General features: G+C 46.1%; 1 protein-coding gene across 1 annotated transcript in view; it reads right to left on the bottom strand.

Moving 5' to 3' along the window:
* ankrd28b (ankyrin repeat domain 28b) overlaps positions 1-20059 on the bottom strand; it is a gene marked incomplete at its 3' end in the record, with an annotated part of 62030 nt that overhangs the window by 18226 nt on the left and 23745 nt on the right. Inside the window, exons 9-24 of the mRNA XM_080540628.1 lie at positions 19977-20055; positions 18927-19041; positions 18590-18672; positions 16305-16368; positions 15809-15877; positions 15334-15474; positions 13301-13412; positions 12444-12470; positions 10773-10847; positions 9174-9375; positions 7795-7882; positions 6436-6553; positions 5508-5727; positions 2775-2862; positions 2611-2694; positions 374-519 (exon numbers count right to left, since the gene is read on the bottom strand). Of these exons, the coding sequence (XP_080396754.1) occupies positions 374-519; positions 2611-2694; positions 2775-2862; positions 5508-5727; positions 6436-6553; positions 7795-7882; positions 9174-9375; positions 10773-10847; positions 12444-12470; positions 13301-13412; positions 15334-15474; positions 15809-15877; positions 16305-16368; positions 18590-18672; positions 18927-19041; positions 19977-20055 (1711 nt within the window). The remainder of the gene's footprint in view (positions 1-373; positions 520-2610; positions 2695-2774; positions 2863-5507; positions 5728-6435; positions 6554-7794; positions 7883-9173; positions 9376-10772; positions 10848-12443; positions 12471-13300; positions 13413-15333; positions 15475-15808; positions 15878-16304; positions 16369-18589; positions 18673-18926; positions 19042-19976; positions 20056-20059) is intronic.

Genomic DNA, 20059 nt, shown 5'->3' with positions numbered 1-20059 from the left:
TACAACATACACACACAACATACACACACAACATACACACACATCATACACACACATCCCAACTAGAGGAACACAACATGTTTCCCATGTACACAACATACACACACAACATATACACACACACACATCCCAACTAAAAGAGAGGGAGGAGGAGGGGTCAGGTGGAGGGGGGGGTCAGGTGGAGGTCAGGTGGAGGGGGGGGTCAGGTGGAGGTCAGGTGGAGGGGGGGGTCAGGTGGAGGTCAGGTGGAGGGGGGGTCAGGTGGAGGTCAGGTGGAGGGGGGGTCAGGTGGAGGTCAGGTGGAGGGGGGGGTCAGGTGGAGGTCAGGTGGAGGGGGGGTCAGTTGGAGGTCAGGTGGAGGAGGGGTCCGTACCGACAGCGTTGGTCTGTCCGTTCTCGGCGGCCATCATGAGTGGCGTCTTGCCGGAGGCGTCGGGGGAGTTGACCTGGGCGTTGTGGCCCAGCAGCAGCTGCAGACACTCCACATGGTCCGTGAAGGCGGCGGCGTGGAGGGGGGTCCTGGGGGGGAGAGAGACACACGCTTCCAATAACAGGGTTCCCACACCTTCTGAAACATCAGATTCAAGCACCTTTCAAGGAGTTTCAAGACTCAATTCCCTCAAATTCAAGGACCCAACACGGCATAGTTTGAGACAGATCAAGATGAGAATTGATATAATAGGAACTATCCGCTCACAGACAACAATTAAAAAGAGAGGCTTGAATGTGTGAACACTAGATGGTCTCTTGCCTTCTCTACCACAGCACAGCAAAACAATATATTGTGAAATATGTGTAAAGTTAAGCAATACAGAGACTTATTTACTAGTTGACGAGCTAAGAACAACATTTTAAAATATATATATATGAAAACATTTGAGAGAGAGAGGGGGGAATTCAAGCACTTTCAATGACCCATGTCTATTTTCAAAAACTTTTAAGACCTTGATTTTTTTTTTTCATTAAACTTTCAAGGATTTCAAGGGAACCCTCTGAATGACGCCCCACAGCTGGCCCAGTCTAAACCCTGCTCAGCTGGCCCAGTCTAAACCCTGCTCAGCTGGCCCAGTCTAAACCCTACACAGCTGGCCCAGTCTAAACCCTACACAGCTGGCCCAGTCTAAACCCTGCACAGCTGGCCCAGTCTAAACCCTGCTCAGCTGGCCCAGTCTAAACCCTACACAGCTGGCCCAGTCTAAACCCTGCACAGCTGGCCCAGTCTAAACCCTGCTCAGCTGGCCCAGTCTAAACCCTACACAGCTGGCCCAGTCTAAACCCTGCACAGCTGGCCCAGTCTAAACCCTGCACAGCTGGCCCAGTCTAAACCCTGCTCAGCTGGCCCAGTCTAAACCCTGCACAGCTGGCCCAGTCTAAACCCTGCTCAGCTGGCCCAGTCTAAACCCTGCTCAGCTGGCCCAGTCTAAACCCTGCACAGCTGGCCCAGTCTAAACCCTGCTCAGCTGGCCCAGTCTAAACCCTGCTCAGCTGGCCCAGTCTAAATCCTGCTCAGCTGGCCCAGTCTAAACCCTGCACAGCTGGCCCAGTCTAAACCCTGCTCAGCTGGCCCAGTCTAAATCCTGCTCAGCTGGCCCAGTCTAAATCCTGCTCAGCTGGCCCAGTCTAAACCCTGCACAGCTGGCCCAGTCTAAACCCTGCTCAGCTGGCCCAGTCTAAATCCTGCTCAGCTGGCCCAGTCTAAACCCTGCACAGCTGGCCCAGTCTAAACCCTGCTCAGCTGGCCCAGTCTAAATCCTGCTCAGCTGGCCCAGTCTAAATCCTGCTCAGCTGGCCCAGTCTAAACCCTGCTCAGCTGGCCCAGTCTAAACCCTGCTCAGCTGGCCCAGTCTAAATCCTGCTCAGCTGGCCCAGTCTAAACCCTGCTCAGCTGGCCCAGTCTAAACCCTGCTCAGCTGGCCCAGTCTAAACCCTGCTCAGCTGGCCCAGTCTAAACCCTGCTCAGCTGGCCCAGTCTAAACCCTGCTCAGCTGGCCCAGTCTAAACCCTGCTCAGCTGGCCCAGTCTAAACCCTGCTCAGCTGGCCCAGTCTAAACCCTGCTCAGCTGGCCCAGTCTAAACCCTGCTCAGCTGGCCCAGTCTAAACCCTGCTCAGCTGGCCCAGTCTAAACCCTGCACAGCTGGCCCAGTCTAAACCCTGCTCAGCTGGCCCAGTCTAAACCCTGCTCAGCTGGCCCAGTCTAAACCCTGCTCAGCTGGCCCAGTCTAAACCCTGCACAGCTGGCCCAGTCTAAATCCTGCACAGTGGAGGAAGGAAGGAGAGTTCAGACAGAGTCCAAAAAATCTATCCTGATTCAAACCTGATCACTCCTTGTATCGTCGATCGCCAAAGCTCGATACAACGACTCCCAACATGACTCAACAACTGTTGCCCAGTCTATACTGCTAATAATATTCTATTACTGATGCTACTGTATATACAGATGTTGTTGACTGTTGTTTATATCCTGCTTATTCTATTATTGATTGTGTTGTTTATATCCTGCTTATTCTATTATTGACTAATGAACCTGAACACAAGAATTGTACTCTTTGTATCCGTACAGTGACGTAATAAAAGTGATGATTGTGATTGTGATCCAGCAGCAGCGGCACCTGTTCTTAGTGTCCGTGGTGTTGACGATGGCCGGCCCCAGGGTGTCTATCAGCATCTCAGCAGCACCTTCGTTATCGTTGATGCTGGAGGAGAGAGGACAGAGAGGCTTTAGCTTCACTCAGCAGGCTTCCGTGATCAGGTGAGAGGCGGTGGAAGCTCTTACACAGCACAGTGGAGGGGGCTGAAGGAGTTCCCCTCCGTCTTCTGGAACACCTCCTGCTCCAGAAGCACCTCCACACACGTGTCGTGACCTAGAGGAGGAGGAGGAGGAGGAGGAGGAGGAAGGGAGGTCAGGAACGCCAACACCACGGAAGAGGTCTAGTAGGACCTTCTAGGACTGAGGTGGGCCTGGTAGTAATAATAATAATAATAATAATAATAATAATAATAACAACTTTTATTAGTATAGCGCTTTTCCTGCAAACGTTGCACCAAAGTGCTCCAATCATTATATAATCATCATTTAATTATTTAGTCATTTAAAGGCAATATTAAAAAGATGGGTTTTTAGTCTTGACTTGAACATATTTGCTGAGGTTGCATCCCTAATGTAAACTGGCAGTGCATTCCACAATCTGGAGCATAAAATGAGAATGCAGCCTCACCAAATATCTTCTTTTGTACGTGTGGTACACAGAGAAAGTCAGCGTCAGAAGACCTGAGAGCTCTATTGGGCTGATATGCTAGCAAAAGACCTGAGAGCTCTATTGGGCTGATATGCTTGCAGAAGACCTGAGAGCTCTATTGGGCTCAGGGTTTCCGTTAACCGGTAATTACCGGTCTTTGTCCGGTAAAATTTATTGAAGTCCGACAAAATGAAAACTCGTCGGACATTTATGTCCGGTGAAAATAATTCCCTCTAAGCACAATTTGAATACAATTCGCTAAAGTTCACATTCTGATTCCTTCTATTTTAAAAAAGACGAATATATAGGCTATGTATTTCTTTTATTATGATATGATTTGACACCGGCATGATGATGTCTCCTAATGTGTAGGCTGCCTATGCGAAACAGCGGTTGTTTCCGGTGTGCGCTATAACTCGTGCACAATCGAGTCGAGGCAGAGAGGAGGATAGCGATGTTTCTCTCTGTGATAGTGTGATTATGCAAGCCTTTTCTGAAAGGGATGAGAACCCGATTGTTTCAGCTTCTCCCAGGGAGAAAGTGGTAGAGTTACCATCCTCCCCGAGTCCTACCATACCATCCGCTGACAGCCTATCTCTCCCGGTAACCGGCGAGCGATTGCGTGTCGCTCAAGTAGCTGATCAGTCATTAAACAAATGTTTTTTACATGCAGCTAGTGAGGAATCTGAAATAGGGGGCAACGTAGTTTATTTCCTTAACGATGGGATATTAATGCGTAAATGGTCTCCTCCTAATGCAAATGGTTGTGAGTGGAATACTGTAAAACAAGTGGTTGTGCCTGTGGGTTATAGACAACAGGTGTTATCTGTAGCACATGAGAGCCAGTGGTCAGGACATTTAGGTATAACTAAAACTTATCAGCTGATATTGAAACATTTCTTTTGGCCCGGACTGAAGGCGGATGTTGCCAAGCACTGCCGCTGTTGCCATACTTGTCAGATGGCGGGTAAGCCTAATCAATCCATTCCACCCGCACCATTGCATCCCATTCCTGCTATAGGGGAGCCATTTGAACGTGTAATAATTGATTGTGTTGGACCTTTGCCTAGGACTAAAAGTGGAAGTCAGTATTTGCTCACTACTATGTGCGCTGCTACTCGTTTTCCCGAAGCTGTTCGGTTGCGTAACATATCAGCTAAACGAAATGCGTTCCCAACCAGCGAGACCTGGTTATAGAAATGACGTTGTTTTATTGATAAAAAAAAGGGTCAAACTGGAAAGAGAAAATAGAAAACTCACATTAATCCCAAACAATTTAACAAACTTCAGTTAACGTAATGTGGAGTCCGTTCATTGATCGATGCTGTCTGTTCAGTTCCCAGAGGCGCCCGTTCAGCGCTGGACATATAGCGCGCATGCGAATCATGTTATATTATTATATATTATATAGCTCGCATCTAATCGTATCGGATGAGAAATAGACATTAAATGGCATATATAGGCCGCTACACAACAGTAATCACCGCGCCAAACAGCTATATTAGATTTGGAGAAAAAAAAATATAATTTTGAAAAAAAAAAAATGAAAAAAAAATATTATATTTTAATATGTCCGGAATATATCACGTTTGTCCGGTAAATCGAAATCTTCCCGGACACGATGTCCGGCGGCAATTTTTTCTAACGGAAACCCTGATTGGGCTGATATGCTAGCAGAAGACCTGAGAGCTCTATTGGGCTGATATGCTAGCAGAAGACCTGAGAGCTCTATTGGGCTGATATGCTAGCAGAAGACCTGGGAGCTCTATTGGGCTGATATGCTAGCAGAAGACCTGGGAGCTCTATTGGGCTGATATGCTAGCAGAAGACCTGAGAGCTCTATTGGGCTGATATGCTAGCAAAAGACCTGAGAGCTCTATTGGGCTGATATGCTAGCAGAAGACCTGAGAGCTCTATTGGGCTGATATGCTAGCAGAAGACCTGAGAGCTCTATTGGGCTGATATGCTAGCAAAAGACCTGAGAGCTCTATTGGGCTGATGTGCTAGCAGAAGACCTGAGAGCTCTATTGGGCTGATATGCTAGCAGAAGACCTGAGAGCTCTATTGGGCTGATATGCTAGCAGAAGACCTGAGAGCTCTATTGGGCTGATATGCTAGCAGAAGACCTGAGAGCTCTATTGGGCTGATATGCTATGTCTTCCAGATATTCTGGTGCTGTGCCAGTGAGAGCTTTAAACAAGCTTCTCCTAGTAGAAGACTAGTAGAACCTTCTAGGCCTGCGGTGGGACCGCCTGGGGGTGTGTGTGTACCGTTGTAGCAGGCCCAGTGCAGCGGGGTGTAGCCCTGGTGGTCCGTGATGACGGGGAGGGTCTCCGCGGCCTGGGCGGCATGTAGCAGCCCCCCCAGCACGCCCATGTGTCCGCACGCCGCCGCCAGGTGCACCGGGGTCCGCCCCGCACAGTCCCGCCCCAGGAAGCTGGCGCTGTGCTGCAGCAGCGCCTCCACACACTCCTCATGACCCGTCACCGCCTGACACACACACACGCGCAGAGACACACACACACACACACGCACAGAGACACACACACACGCACAGAGACACACACACACACGCACAGAGAGACACACACACGCACAGAGACACACACACAAGCACAGAGACACACACACAAGCACAGAGACACACACACACACGCACAGAGACACACACACACACGCAGAGACACACACACAGACACACGCAGAGACACAGACACACACACACACACACACACACACACACACACACACACAGAGAGAGTCAGCTGGCTACAGTGCTGAACACACACCATCTGAGGATATTACTACTTTTAGGAGACTTCATACTAAATGTATTTCATGTTTCATGTAGCTTACAGATTTGTATGACGTACAATTAAGGATACTAGATCCCATACCAAAGTCGCCCCGTACCTGTGTGTGTGTGTGTGTCTCTCTCTGTATGTGTGTGTGTGTGTCTCTGAATGTGTGTGTGTGTGTGTGTGTGTGTGTCTCTCTCTGTATGTGTGTGTGTGTGTGTCTCTGTATGTGAGTGTGAGTGTGTGTGTGTGTCTGTATGTGAGTGTGTGTGTGTGTGTGTCTCTGTCCGTCTGTCTGTCTGTGTGTGTGTGTGTGTGTGTGTGTGTCTGTCTGTGTGTGTGTATGTGTGTGTGTATGTGTGTGTGTATGTGTGTGTATGTGTGTGTGTGTGTGTGTTACCCCTCTGTGTAAAGCCGTCCTGCCCCACTTGTCCTTGGCCTCCACGTCCGCTCCCTTGTTGAGCAGCGAGTAGACGCAGTCTGTGTGTCCGCTCAGCACCGCCAGCATCAGGGGGGTCCTGGACAGACAGACAGGAGGACAGACAGACAGGACAGACAGGAGGACAGACAGGACAGACAGGAGGCACCACAGAACAAGACCCGTAAGAAGAGTGGAACATTTCTCAATACACTTTTTTTTCTAATTAAAATTAATAATTAGGGATGCACCGAAGGTTCGGCCACCCAATGTATTCGGGCGAATAACAGCAAAAAAAGCACCTTCTGTATTCGGCCGAATGTGTGAAAAGACCGAATGTTTACCGCCGAATAGTAGCAGGGTTTTACAGGTGAATAGTAGCAGGGTTATACAGGTGAATAGTAGCAGGGTTATACAGGTGAATAGTAGCAGGGTTTTACAGGTGAATAGTAGCAGGGTTATACAGGTGAATAGTAGCAGGGTTATACAGGTGAATAGTAGCAGGGTTATACAGGTGAATAGTAGCAGGGTTATACAGGTGAATAGTAGCAGGGTTATACAGGTGAATAGTAGCAGGGTTATACAGGTGAATAGTAGCAGGGTTTTACAGGTGAATAGTAGCAGGGTTATACAGGTGAATAGTAGCAGGGTTTTACAGGTGAATAGTAGCAGGGTTTTACAGGTGAATAGTAGCAGGGTTATACAGGTGAATAGTAGCAGGGTTATACAGGTGAATAGTAGCAGGGTTATAGAGGTGAATAGTAGCAGGGTTATAGAGGTGAATAGTAGCAGGGTTTTACAGGTGAATAGTAGCAGGGTTATACAGGTGAATAGTAGCAGGGTTATACAGGTGAATAGTAGCAGGGTTTTACAGGTGAATAGTAGCAGGGTTATACAGGTGAATAGTAGCAGGGTTATACAGGTGAATAGTAGCAGGGTTATACAGGTGAATAGTAGCAGGGTTATACAGGTGAATAGTAGCAGGGTTTTACAGGTGAATAGTAGCAGGGTTATACAGGTGAATAGTAGCAGGGTTATACAGGTGAATAGTAGCAGGGTTATACAGGTGAATAGTAGCAGGGTTATACAGGTGAATAGTAGCAGGGTTATACAGGTGAATAGTAGCAGGGTTTTACAGGTGAATAGTAGCAGGGTTATACAGGTGAATAGTAGCAGGGTTATACAGGTGAATAGTAGCAGGGTTCGAAATTATGTAATTTATGCAACGGTACAAAAATAAATTTAAAACTGGTATTCGGCCAAATGTTTCCTTAAATTCGGCTTCAGACAAGAATGTTAAATTCGGTGCACACTTATTAATAATTAATAAAAATCACTTACTGTCCGTTCCCGTCCTGGATGTCCACGGCACTCTGGAGGTCCGTGTTCCCGATCAGCAGACGCAAACACTCTGAGTGACCGTTTGTGGCTGGGTGGAACAAAATAAAGAGGAAACATTAAGAACGTGTGTGTGTGTGTGTGTAACAAGACAAAAAAAAACAGCCGCAAACACTTGCGCTGCAATTCCTAAGTAGCGCCCGGGTCTGGACCTAGTGGTGCCTGTCCTCAGTGCAGATGGGGGGATGTTTTCACCCCGCCGCTGGAACTCTCTCCCTCAGCCACTCAGAGACTCTGGAACTCTCTCCCTCAGCCACTCAGAGACTCTGGAACTCTCTCCCTCAGCCACTCAGAGACTCTGGAACTCTCTCCCTCAGCCACTCAGAGACTCTGGAACTCTCTCCCTCAGCCACTCAGAGACTCTGGAACTCTTTTCCTCAGCCACTCAGAGACTCTGGAACTCTCTCCCTCAGCCACTCAGAGACTCTGGAACTCTCTCCCTCAGCCACTCAGAGACTCTGGAACTCTTTTCCTCAGCCACTCAGAGACTCTGGAACTCTCTCCCTCAGCCACTCAGAGACTCTGGAACTCTTTTCCTCAGCCACTCAGAGACTCTGGAACTCTCTCCCTCAACCACTCAGAGACTCTGGAACTCTCTCCCTCAACCACTCAGAGACTCTGGAACTCTCTCCCTCAACCACTCAGAGACTCACCCTGACTCTCCACTTTTAAATCCCACCTCAAAACCATAGATGACTTTTCCCTGCTATGACTGGCGGATAGATGACTCACTTACTTCAGTCGAATGTATTTGTGGTAACTTCGCTTTGGAATAAGGCTGCTAAAATGCCAAAAATTTAAACGTCAATGTAAAACCTCCCATGTACACTCCTCTGGTGTGTGTGGGGGTCTGGTGTGTGTGGGGGGGCTGGTGTGTGTGTGTGGGGATCTGGTGTGTGTGGGGGGGCTGGTGTGTGTGGGGGGGCTGGTGTGTGTGGGGGGCTGGTGTGTGTGGGGGGGCTGGTGTGTGTGGGGGGGCTGGTGTGTGTGGGGGGCTGGTGTGTGTGGGGGGGCTGGGTGTGTGTGGGGGGGCTGGTGTGTGTGGGGGGGCTGGTGTGTGTGTGGGGGGGGTCTGGGGGCCGCTGCTGTGCGCTGGTAGGCAAACTGGTAGTAGTCGCTCTATGAGTAGAGGGCTGCAAGGGAGTTTTCCTGGATGCTCAGTGTACAGGTGTTTTACCTTTGCCTGCTTGTGTACTCTGTCATCATGTGAAGCGCATTGAATCACATCTTGTGAGAATGTATACAAATAAAACTGGATTCTTCAGCAGACAAGTGTCCCCTCCTCCCCCCGCCCCCTCCTCCCCCCGCCCCCTCCTGTGTACCTGCGGCGTGGATGGGCGTTCTCTTCAGGGTGAAGTCTTTGACCAGGATGGACGCCCCCTGGTTGATGAGGACGTCCACACACTCCACGTGGCCCTTGAAGGCGGCCAGGTCCAGAGGGGTGCGGCCCTGGGCGTTCCTCACGTCCAGGTCCAGCAGGGACTGAACCAGGACCTCCATGGCGTGGTGGTGGCCGTGGTACGCCTGGAGACACAGAAGCGACCGCCTTCCTCAGTTTCAAGTCCTTGACGACCCACTCCACTGAGCTCTTTTTATCCAAACGGTTAAGATAACATCCAAAACACCCTCACAGCTAGGTGTAGAGGTGATAGACTACTCACAGCTAGGTGTAGAGGTGATAGACTACTCACAGCTAGGTGTAGAGATGATAGACTACTCACAGCTAGGTGTAGAGATGATAGACTACTCACAGCTAGGTGTAGAGGTGATAGACTACTCACAGCTAGGTGTAGAGGTGATAGACTACTCACAGCTAGGTGTAGAGGTGATAGACTACTCACAGCTAGGTGTAGAGATGATAGACTACTCACAGCTAGGTGTAGAGATGATAGACTACTCACAGCTAGGTGTAGAGATGATAGACTACTCACAGCTAGGTGTAGAGGTGATAGACTACTCACAGCTAGGTGTAGAGATGATAGACTACTCACAGCTAGGTGTAGAGGTGATAGACTACTCACAGCTAGGTGTAGAGGTGATAGACTACTCACAGCTAGGTGTAGAGATGATAGACTACTCACAGCTAGGTGTAGAGGTGATAGACTACTCACAGCTAGGTGTAGAGGTGATAGACTACTCACAGCTAGGTGTAGAGATGATAGACTACTCACAGCTAGGTGTAGAGATGATAGACTACTCACAGCTAGGTGTAGAGATGATAGACTACTCACAGCTAGGTGTAGAGGTGATAGACTACTCACAGCTAGGTGTAGAGATGATAGACTACTCACAGCTAGGTGTAGAGGTGATAGACTACTCACAGCTAGGTGTAGAGGTGATAGACTACTCACAGCTAGGTGTAGAGATGATAGACTACTCACAGCTAGGTGTAGAGGTGATAGACTACTCACAGCTAGGTGTAGAGGTGATAGACTACTCACAGCTAGGTGTAGAGATGATAGACTACTCACAGCTAGGTGTAGAGATGATAGACTACTCACAGCTAGGTGTAGAGATGATAGACTACTCACAGCTAGGTGTAGAGATGATAGACTACTCACAGCTAGGTGTAGAGATGATAGACTACTCACAGCTAGGTGTAGAGGTGATAGACTACTCACAGCTAGGTGTAGAGATGATAGACTACTCACAGCTAGGTGTAGAGATGATAGACTACTCACAGCTAGGTGTAGAGATGATAGACTACTCACAGCTAGGTGTAGAGGTGATAGACTACTCACAGCTAGGTGTAGAGATGATAGACTACTCACAGCTAGGTGTAGAGATGATAGACTACTCACAGCTAGGTGTAGAGATGATAGACTACTCACAGCTAGGTGTAGAGGTGATAGACTACTCACAGCTAGGTGTAGAGGTGATAGACTACTCACAGCTAGGTGTAGAGGTGATAGACTACTCACAGCTAGGTGTAGAGGGCTGATAGGGGCTCGAACATCAGAGTCATTCAGGATGTCTGTCCCTGAGGTTTCCATCAGCTGGGGAGAGAAAATATCACTTTTCAATATCAATATCTCTTCCTTAATTTTTACATTCCCTGCCGTCTCTGTACATCAAAAACAGCCTTGAAGGTTCATATACAAGCTTGAAGGTTCGTATTAGGGGTGGGCATCAATGATCGACGATCGATAATTGATCGATAAGGATCTTGGTCGATCACAAAATATTTGCTCGATAATCGTTAATAATTTTTTATTTTATTTTATTTTATAATAATAATAATAATGGAAATTAGTTTGTCCACGTTATGTGTGAGAAATGAACTTTGCATTTGCCTTCGCATTGAATTTCGCAACTCAGTACGGCATGTTGAATTTCGGCATGTTGAATTTCGCAACGCAGCACCTGCTCCGGTCAGCGCCATGGCACAGCTCCTCGGGGAGCAATACGTAGCAGGCGCTGCTGCTGACATCCCCATCGAAACAGAAGTTTGCACCTTTCTGAGGGAGCCTTCTGCGGGCCTGAACTGCGACCCAACTGACTGGTGGAAATTAAACGAAAGAAGGTTTCCTCGGTTGGCCAAATTAGCGCGGACCTACCTCTGCATCCCCGCAACCTCGGTGCCCTCGGAGCGAGTGTTTTCTGCGGCTGGCCTAACTGTCACCAGATTGCGTTCGTCTCTCACCCCTGAACATGTTAACATGATCATCTTTTTGAACAAGAACCAGTAGGCCTGCCAGCTAGTCTCTCGCTGGAGTTTAAATTTAAGTTAAGTTGGACGCTCTTAAGGACACTAAAGTTTTCAGTCATCCTCCTATTTGTGAGTAACTGTTTTTTTACTGCTCCTATGGTGAGTTACTTATTTTCTATATTTTTATTTAAAAATGTGTTTTTAAGTTAAACAATTTAGGCTACTCACTGCCTTGTTTAAGAGGATTGTTATCTGACTGTAGTGTCTAGTTTGAATGTGAATGAATGTTTGCAATAGCAACACAAATAAAGTTTTTTCCCCAAGGAAAACATGCTTGTTATTTCTGCCCTATTTTTTATTTATTTTTTTGATGAAAAAAAAGCTTATCGATTAATCGATAATTGATCGTTAATTCTTGCGATTATCGAAAAAGAAATGTTGATCGTTTGCCCAGCCCTAGTTCGTACACAAGCTTGAAGGTACGTATACAAGCTTGAAGGTTCGTATACAAGCTTGAAGGTACGTATACAAGCTTGAAGGTTCGTATACAAGCTTGAAGGTACGTATACAAACTTGAAGGTTCGTATACAAGCTTGAAGGTTCGTATACAAGCTTGAAGGTTTCTATACAAGCTTGAAGGTTCGTATACAAGCTTGAAGGTTCGTATACAAGCTTGAAGGTTCGTATACAAGCTTGAAGGTTCGTATACAAGCTTGAAGGTTCGTATACAAGCTTGAAGGTACGTATACAAGCTTGAAGGTTCGTATACAAGCTTGAAGGTTTGTATACAAGCTTGAAGGTACGTATACAAGCTTGAAGGTTTGTATACAAGCTTGAAGGTACGTATACAAGCTTGAAGGTTCGCATACAAGCTTGAAGGTTCGTACACAAGCAGAATACAATAAGTGTGAGGAAAAAGTGGGCACCCCTCTTCGGTACTTACCACATCTAGAGGTGTTTCACTGGCAATCTGAAAAAAACAAAAACAAAGTGCAAAACAAAAAAGTCATGAAAACCACAGACATATTAATGATGATAACTAATGATGATATTTGATAAAAAAAATAAAAAAACAACAACAACTGAAGTGTGATCCACTGGTGGGTGGATATGTAATAATAATAATAATAATAATAATAAGACTTTATTCCTATAGAACTTTTCCTGCAAACGTTGCAGCTCAAAGTGCTCCAATCATTATATAAATCTTAATTTAATTATTTAGTCTTTAAAGATGGGTTTTTAGTCTTGACTTGAACATATGTGCTGAGGTTGCATCCCTAATGTAAACTGGCAGTGCATTCCACAATCTGGGTGCATAAAATGAGAATGCAGCCTCACCAAATCTCTTCTTTTGTACATGTGGTACACAGAGAAAACCAGCGTCAGAAGACCTGAGAGCTCTATTGGGCTGATATGCTAGCAAAAGACCTGAGAGCTCTATTGGGCTGATATGCTAGCAAAAGACCTGAGAGCTCTATTGGGCTGATATGCTAGCAAAAGACCTGAGAGCTCTATTGGGCTGATGTGCTAGCAAAAGACCTGAGAGCTCTATTGGGCTGATATGCTAGCAAAAGACCTGAGAGCTCTATTGGACTGATATGCTAGCAAAAGACCTGAGAGCTCTATTGGGCTGATATGCTAGCAAAAGGTCTTTTAGATAATCTGGTGCTGTGCCAGTGAGAGCTTTATAAACAAGCAGAAGGATCTTGAAATCTATTCTGAACTGAACAGGAAGCCAGTGTAGTCTCTAACAAGAGTTCTATGAGGTGTGAGTAAGGGCCACTGGGGCGGTCTCACCAGCTCCAGGCAGAGGCGGTGTCCGTAGGCGGAGGCGTAGTGCACGGCGTTGTAGCCCTGGCCGTCCCGGATCCCTGGGTTAGCGTCGTTCCGCAGCAGGTACTCCAGACACCTGAGGGGTTAAGCCAAGAGTTCACACATGCGCCAAATACTGGAAACTGCATCAAACACACACATGCATCAAAAAGCACGTACCGTATTTTCCGGACTATAAGTCACACTTTTTTTCATAGTTTTACATTACCGTCTACAGCCGCGAGAGGGCGCTCTGGGCTTGTGACAACTATATATGTGTGGTGGCCTGAGAAAACCCTTCACATGGTGGCATTTTGACATTTCCATTTTTTTATATTTCCATAAATTAGAAGTTCTAAGCTATTCATAACTGGTTGAATGACTGAGATATTTTTTGACCCTTTATTTTAAAAAGTTATGAGCATTTTAATGTATCATGTCAAAAAAAGTGAAAGGTCATTACTACCCCTTTCTCCTCCGGGTCGGGGGAGGAGCCTATGCAGATCGGCCGGTCTCGTTTGTCTGCTTGTGATGCGGTGTTAGTCTGCTCGCCTCGTCGGTATGCGAGGGACAGATCCATTTGTGTGTCTTCTAGTTAAGATGTTATTACTTTATGCTTATTGTGAGCATCAGTAAACTGGCAATAACACAGGTGGAAGTATCGTCTCTCCTTTCGCTCATGTGTGCGTGCGTTGCTTAACTGAGAATGAGACACGTTCAACGTGACGTTGTTTTGCTAGCAAACTACCCACCACAAAAACATAAAAATAAGTACTTTCTCTTTTGTTTTCTTAAAATGTTTATTCACCATAATGTAGTATGGAGTTCAAAGTACTAGAATACCACATAATATCAAAATCGCCGAAATAGGACATTTCCATCTATTTTTGCTCTTTGCCACAAACGAACGCCAGCGACATCCGACTGGTTTTCCCAGGCCACCACACATATGCTGCTCCTGTACCACTGAAGAATTAACTGAAACATTAACGGGAGCTTGGTGAACTTGTTTACTGGTAACTTGCTTGTTGTATTCAGCCTCCCAGGTATGTTCTTTATGCTATTGTGTAGCTGAATAACTGTTAATGTGGCTTGTTATGTTAATTTAGCCTATTCAGCCTGTTGTTCTGTGTGCTATTGTGTAGTTGAATAACTTGCTTTTCCAGATTAAATGTCTGTTCTTGGTCTTGGATTTTGTGAAATACATTTCTAAATAAATGCGACTTATAGTCCAGTGCGACTTGTGTTTTTTTCTTCATTACACATTTTTTTACACTTTTTTACACTTATACTCCGGAGCGACTTATAGTCCGGAAAATACGGTACACTAAAATACACACACAGCAAATTCCTGGATGTTGGACTTTTGTTGCACGTTTGTGCAGAAAACCACACAGACAACATGCATGTCAAGACTACTTCCTCTATTCCCCTCCAGCCAAGACATGCAGCTATGTTGTCATTAACACTGTAATAGATCAACATAAACCTCCTCTAGGGGTGGCCTATGTAGCCTGTGTAGCCTATGTAGCCTATGTGGCCTGTGTAGCCTGTGTAGCCTATATGTAGCCTGTGTAGCCTATATGTAGCCTATGTAGCTATGTAGCCTATGTAGCCTGTGTAGCCTGTGTAGCCTGTGTAGCCTATGAAGCCTATGTGGCCTGTGTAGCCTATATGTAGCCTATGTAGCCTGTGTAGCCTATGTAGCCTGTGTAGCCTATATGTAGCCTATGTAGCCTATGTAGCCTGTGTAGCCTATATGTAGCCTATGTAGCCTATGTAGCCTGTGTAGCCTGTGTAGCCTGTGTAGCCTATGTAGCCTGTGTAGCCTATGTAGCCTATATGTAGCCTATGTAGCCTATGTGTAGCCTGTGTAGCCTGTGTAGCCTGTGTAGCCTGTGTAGCCTGTGTAGCCTGTGTAGCCTATGTAGCCTATGTAGCCTATGTAGCCGTGTAGCCTATGCCTAACAGTTCGGTGCGGCCCGGCCTGAGGCCTGAGAGCTGAGGGTGAGACTTACTTCCCGTCCGTGTCCGAGGCGGCGGCGTAGTGCAGAGGCGTGCAGCCCCTCTTGTCCAGGTCGTTGACGCTGGCCCCCGAGCCCACCAGAGCAAACAGGCACTGGTAGTTACAGTTGGCAGCAGCATAATGCAGAGGGGACCTGGAGGGGGGCAGACACACACACACACACACACACACACACACACACAGAGACACACACAGAGACACACACAGAGACACACAGAGACACACACACAGACCGACACACAGACCGACACACACCGACACACACACCGACACACACAGACACGCACACACACACACACACACTCATTCTGAACCTCTTGATAGCATGTGCAGCTTCTTTCTGGTCTGGAGGATTTGGCGCTAGACTTTTGGGGTTTCCCAATGTTACGTTTTGTGTGTTTTTTGCATTGCAATGATTCCCATAGAGATGAAGAGGATCTGGGTTAGAGGCCCAGCAGCCCACAGACCTTCCAAAGCTGTCCTTCCTGTTGAAGTCTGCCCCGGTGTTCAGCAGGAGATTGAGACACTCCAGGTTCCTAAAACAATAAAGAACATTTTTACTGGAACAGTTAGACCTATAGCAGTTTGAACGGTTTTCCAGAACATTCAACAGAATAATAATAATAATAATAATACATTAGACTTATATAGCGCTTTTCTAGACACTCAAAGACGCTTTACAAACTGAAAAGATTGAGTAGTAAAATAAAAAGAAACCCAAAAAAATTCTAATAAATAAATAAAAGAAAGTATAGGGGTCTAACACATTTTTAGATGACTAAATCTAAATGTCTTTGTAGGACACTCTGTATACTGCAATTACACCTAGATTTATCTACTCTGTATACTGCAATTACACCTAGATTTCGGGCAGAGAAGCAGCGAACAAGTAACGCCAGGTCCTCTCTCGCCCGGCAGACAGAAGACAGAAGAGAGAACGTTACGTTGGACGCCTCCACTCACCCTCCGGCTGCCGCAGCGTGTAAACAGGTCCTTCCGAAATCATCAGGGGTGTCTATATCAAAGCCTGTGTCAGATGAGAGGAATATGAGCGCTACGTGACCCAACCTAGCCAGGGGCTCTCAGTGGCTCATAAAACCAACATCACTTCATCATGTTACACAAAACATCATCTCAGAATCCTCTTGAATTAGGGTTCTACAATCTGGTTGAAGCGTTTCTATCACCTCACTGAAAGACATGTGGTATCAATGACTGTGTTTACATGCACACCATATTCCTGTATTAATCGGAATATGCTCAATATTCAGATTGGGCAACAGTCATGTAAACACGTACCGAACCCGCTTAAGGCCATATTCAGATTCGGCAATATTCCAATTAAGACCATATGCCTGTTGGAATCGGAATATTGTGACATGTAAACACCTTAATCGGAATATGACCCTTTTCAGAATATTCAGTTACGTCTTAGCTGTGGGTTAACGCCTGCTCAACGACCACAACCAAGCTACCAACACTAACGTTACTATAGTAACAAAGTTGTTACTATAAATAGTTCTATTGTCCCACCGAACCACGGGAATATGCCAATTAACGTGTAAACTAGGGCTGGGTATCGCCACTGATTTCCCAAAACGATTCGATTCCGATTCACAGCTCGATTCACGATTCGATTCGATTCCGATTCGATTTAGTTACAATATCAATTTTCCTTGAATATGAAGAGATTCTCAGAACTAATGCTAATGGTTCAAGGAACCCTATAACATGTAGCATTGTTAAACATATCAATGTTTACATTAAGAATTGACTCCAAAGCAGTTACATAAATGTACTTCTTATTGGAACATAAATGAACATCATTGACCAACATTTTGCTAAATCAGACACGTTAAAAAGCACTTTTTGTAGTGCTTTACTGCAGCCAGTGTAAATAAAGGGGCTACAAACATAGCCTATCGGTAAACAAGACATCACATATCCCTCAGGACTGTCTCAAATAGCTTATTTGCATAATATATATATATGTTATATACAAAATAAAAATGTGCAAAACTCAAACGAAAATAGTGCAATAGATGAGGGTATTTTGGGGAACAAAAAAACAAATTTTACTTTTGCCTGCTTGCGGCTCTGTCAGTATTGATTGATTGATTGACTGAGAATGTTCATTATGTGAAGCGCATTGAGTTGCATCTTGTAAGAAATGCGCTATACAAATAACATTTGATTTGATTTGATTGTAAACCATAATGTCCATGAAACTAAAGCCCTTCATTACTGCTTTCTCACTTTTTGGAGATTGGAAGATTTTATTCAGGAATAAACATACCGGTAATTGGAAAATCAATGATTATTAAAATACTGTAGTATACAGTAACAATAAGTTCGTGGAAACATCACAAATCTACGGAACCACTTATTGAGGCATCACCCTGACGTGAAACAAGCCTCGCTGATAAAGTGGCAAGTGATTGTCAGGTACGAGTCCATTGCTCTGGATGTCCAGCTGTCACACGTTATGGCAACTCTCTGCTGGCTGAAGTGAAGTTGCAATGTCACGTTTCACCTGCGCGGACATGTCTGGGACTATCACTTCACTCAACTGTTTGCGTGTCGGTAACACGTAGCGTGGTTCTAGTACACTGACGAGGCTTCGAAAGCCAGCATTTTCGACAACGCTGTACGGGCGTATATCCTTGCAAATAAAATTTGCTACAGCCTCGGTAATTTGTTGGGCACGCGGAGAATTTGATTGTAATTTGCAACCAAACGTCTTTATCAGCGAGGCTTGTTTCGGATCCGCTTTTCCATGTTTCACGTCAGCTCATCTCTATCGTCATAATTTGTACATGCAAAATGCACCCAGACATCTGCCTTTAAGCCTGGTGGTGACTTGAGTGTCCCTGCCATCGCCATGTTTTTAGATTTTACAGTGTTGAGACCTCTCGTTGCGTGAGATATGATAAATTATTGTAGCGTGAGATCTGGCCACGAGATCTCGTTGCGGGTTGAAGCTGCAAGCAGGAAAATGCATGAAAGATCGATCTCGGGATTTATGAATCGATAATCGCTCATTCAATGAAGATCGATTCAGAATCGGGAAATCGATTTTTTTTTAACCCAGCCCTAGTGTAAACTGAATATTCCAGTTGCTACAGCGCATGTAAACACCTTATTCGGGAATATTACAATAACCCGAATATTGACCTTAATCGAAATATGGTGTGCATGTAAAGGCAGTCATTGACTGCAGGCTGAGGCGGGCCGCTCCGAGCGCTCACCTGAGGACAGGAGCTTGCGGCAGCAGTCGGAGAAGCCGCTGAGGGCAGCCAGGTGCAGCGGGAACATCCCGTGAACTCCTCGTCTGTTAACCCGGAACACAGTTAGTATTACAGCGTCATCAACCCACACCCCCACACCCACCCAATGATGCATCGTTAATCGAGAGTTAAAGCAGCCCATGACCAGAGGTGCAACAACAGACGCCTGCACGTTATTCCATGGGATTCCATCAATTTGGGTGTCTGATTTCCCCCCCTAGTGAATTGACCAGTCTGCATGTTGAGGTGTTCCTGAGCCAGCCTGGACACAGTGGGAGGAGGAGGGGGGGGCACTCACTTAGCTGTGTCAGCTCCGTTAGTGATGAGTGTGTTGATGAGGAGCTCGTGGCCGTATCGAGCTGCGATGTGCAGGGGCGTGTTGCCGTTCTTATCTTCACAGTCGATCTCAGCGCCTAGAGAGACACCAAGCAAACACCTTCAACTCTCTCACTCCATACGTCACAGCCAGACTAAACACAGTGTATACCCTAACCCTAACACACGGTATATACCCTAACCCTAACACACGGTATATACCCTAACACACAGTATATACCCTAACACACAGTATATACCCTAACCCTAACACACATTATATACCCTAACCCTAACACACAGTATATACCCTAACCCGAACACACATTATATACCCTAACCCTAACACACGGTATATACTGGAAATGTCTGTACGGTTACAAGCTTGTTTTTTTGGGGGTAATCAATTATTTATTACAAAACAGTACACATGAAAAACTCACAATTATAACACCAAACTAAATAAGTGTCTGTCCTGATTCCCCCCCCCCCCACTATAAACACACGAATACCCCCCCCCCCCCCCCCATGGCGATAACATCCCTTCCACCCCCCCCCCCCCCCCCCCCCCCATGGCGATAACATCCCTTCCACCCACCCCCCCCCCCCCCCCCCATAGTTCTTCATTACACTATATTTGGTATATCATAAAATCATAATAGTACAACAATTACAGGTTACATTCACATACAACACAGCCTACAAACACAGTCAACTCCATCAACTCTTTTATCTTTTGTATTGCAGAGGTCCATGTTTGAATTGTCCTTTCTTTAGCTCCATGTATTCTGGCTATAGATTGTTCCATGTATAGTATGTCCAGGAAAGACAGAAGCCATTGTTTACGCGTAAGAGTATGTGGAGGGTTCCATCGTAATGCTAACATCTTTTTGGCTGCGGTAAGACCAGCAAATAAAACACGAGACATGGAGGCTGACAGATCCAATGATGAAGTATCATTCAAAATCAACAATCTCGAACAACAAGGTATTTGGATCCCCAATAGACGGTTACAAGCTTGTTGATGACTCACCACTCTGGATGACAGCTTGAGATCTGGAGAACCTTCCATGGATGGCCGTCATGTGGAGAGGGGTCTTTCCATCTTTACTCTGG

The sequence above is a fragment of the Nansenia antarctica genome (assembly GCF_963989245.1).
Source record: "Nansenia antarctica genome assembly, chromosome: 10".
In the NCBI taxonomy this organism is placed as follows: domain Eukaryota; kingdom Metazoa; phylum Chordata; class Actinopteri; order Argentiniformes; family Microstomatidae; genus Nansenia; species Nansenia antarctica.
This window is presented reverse-complemented; position numbering and strand designations above follow the sequence as displayed.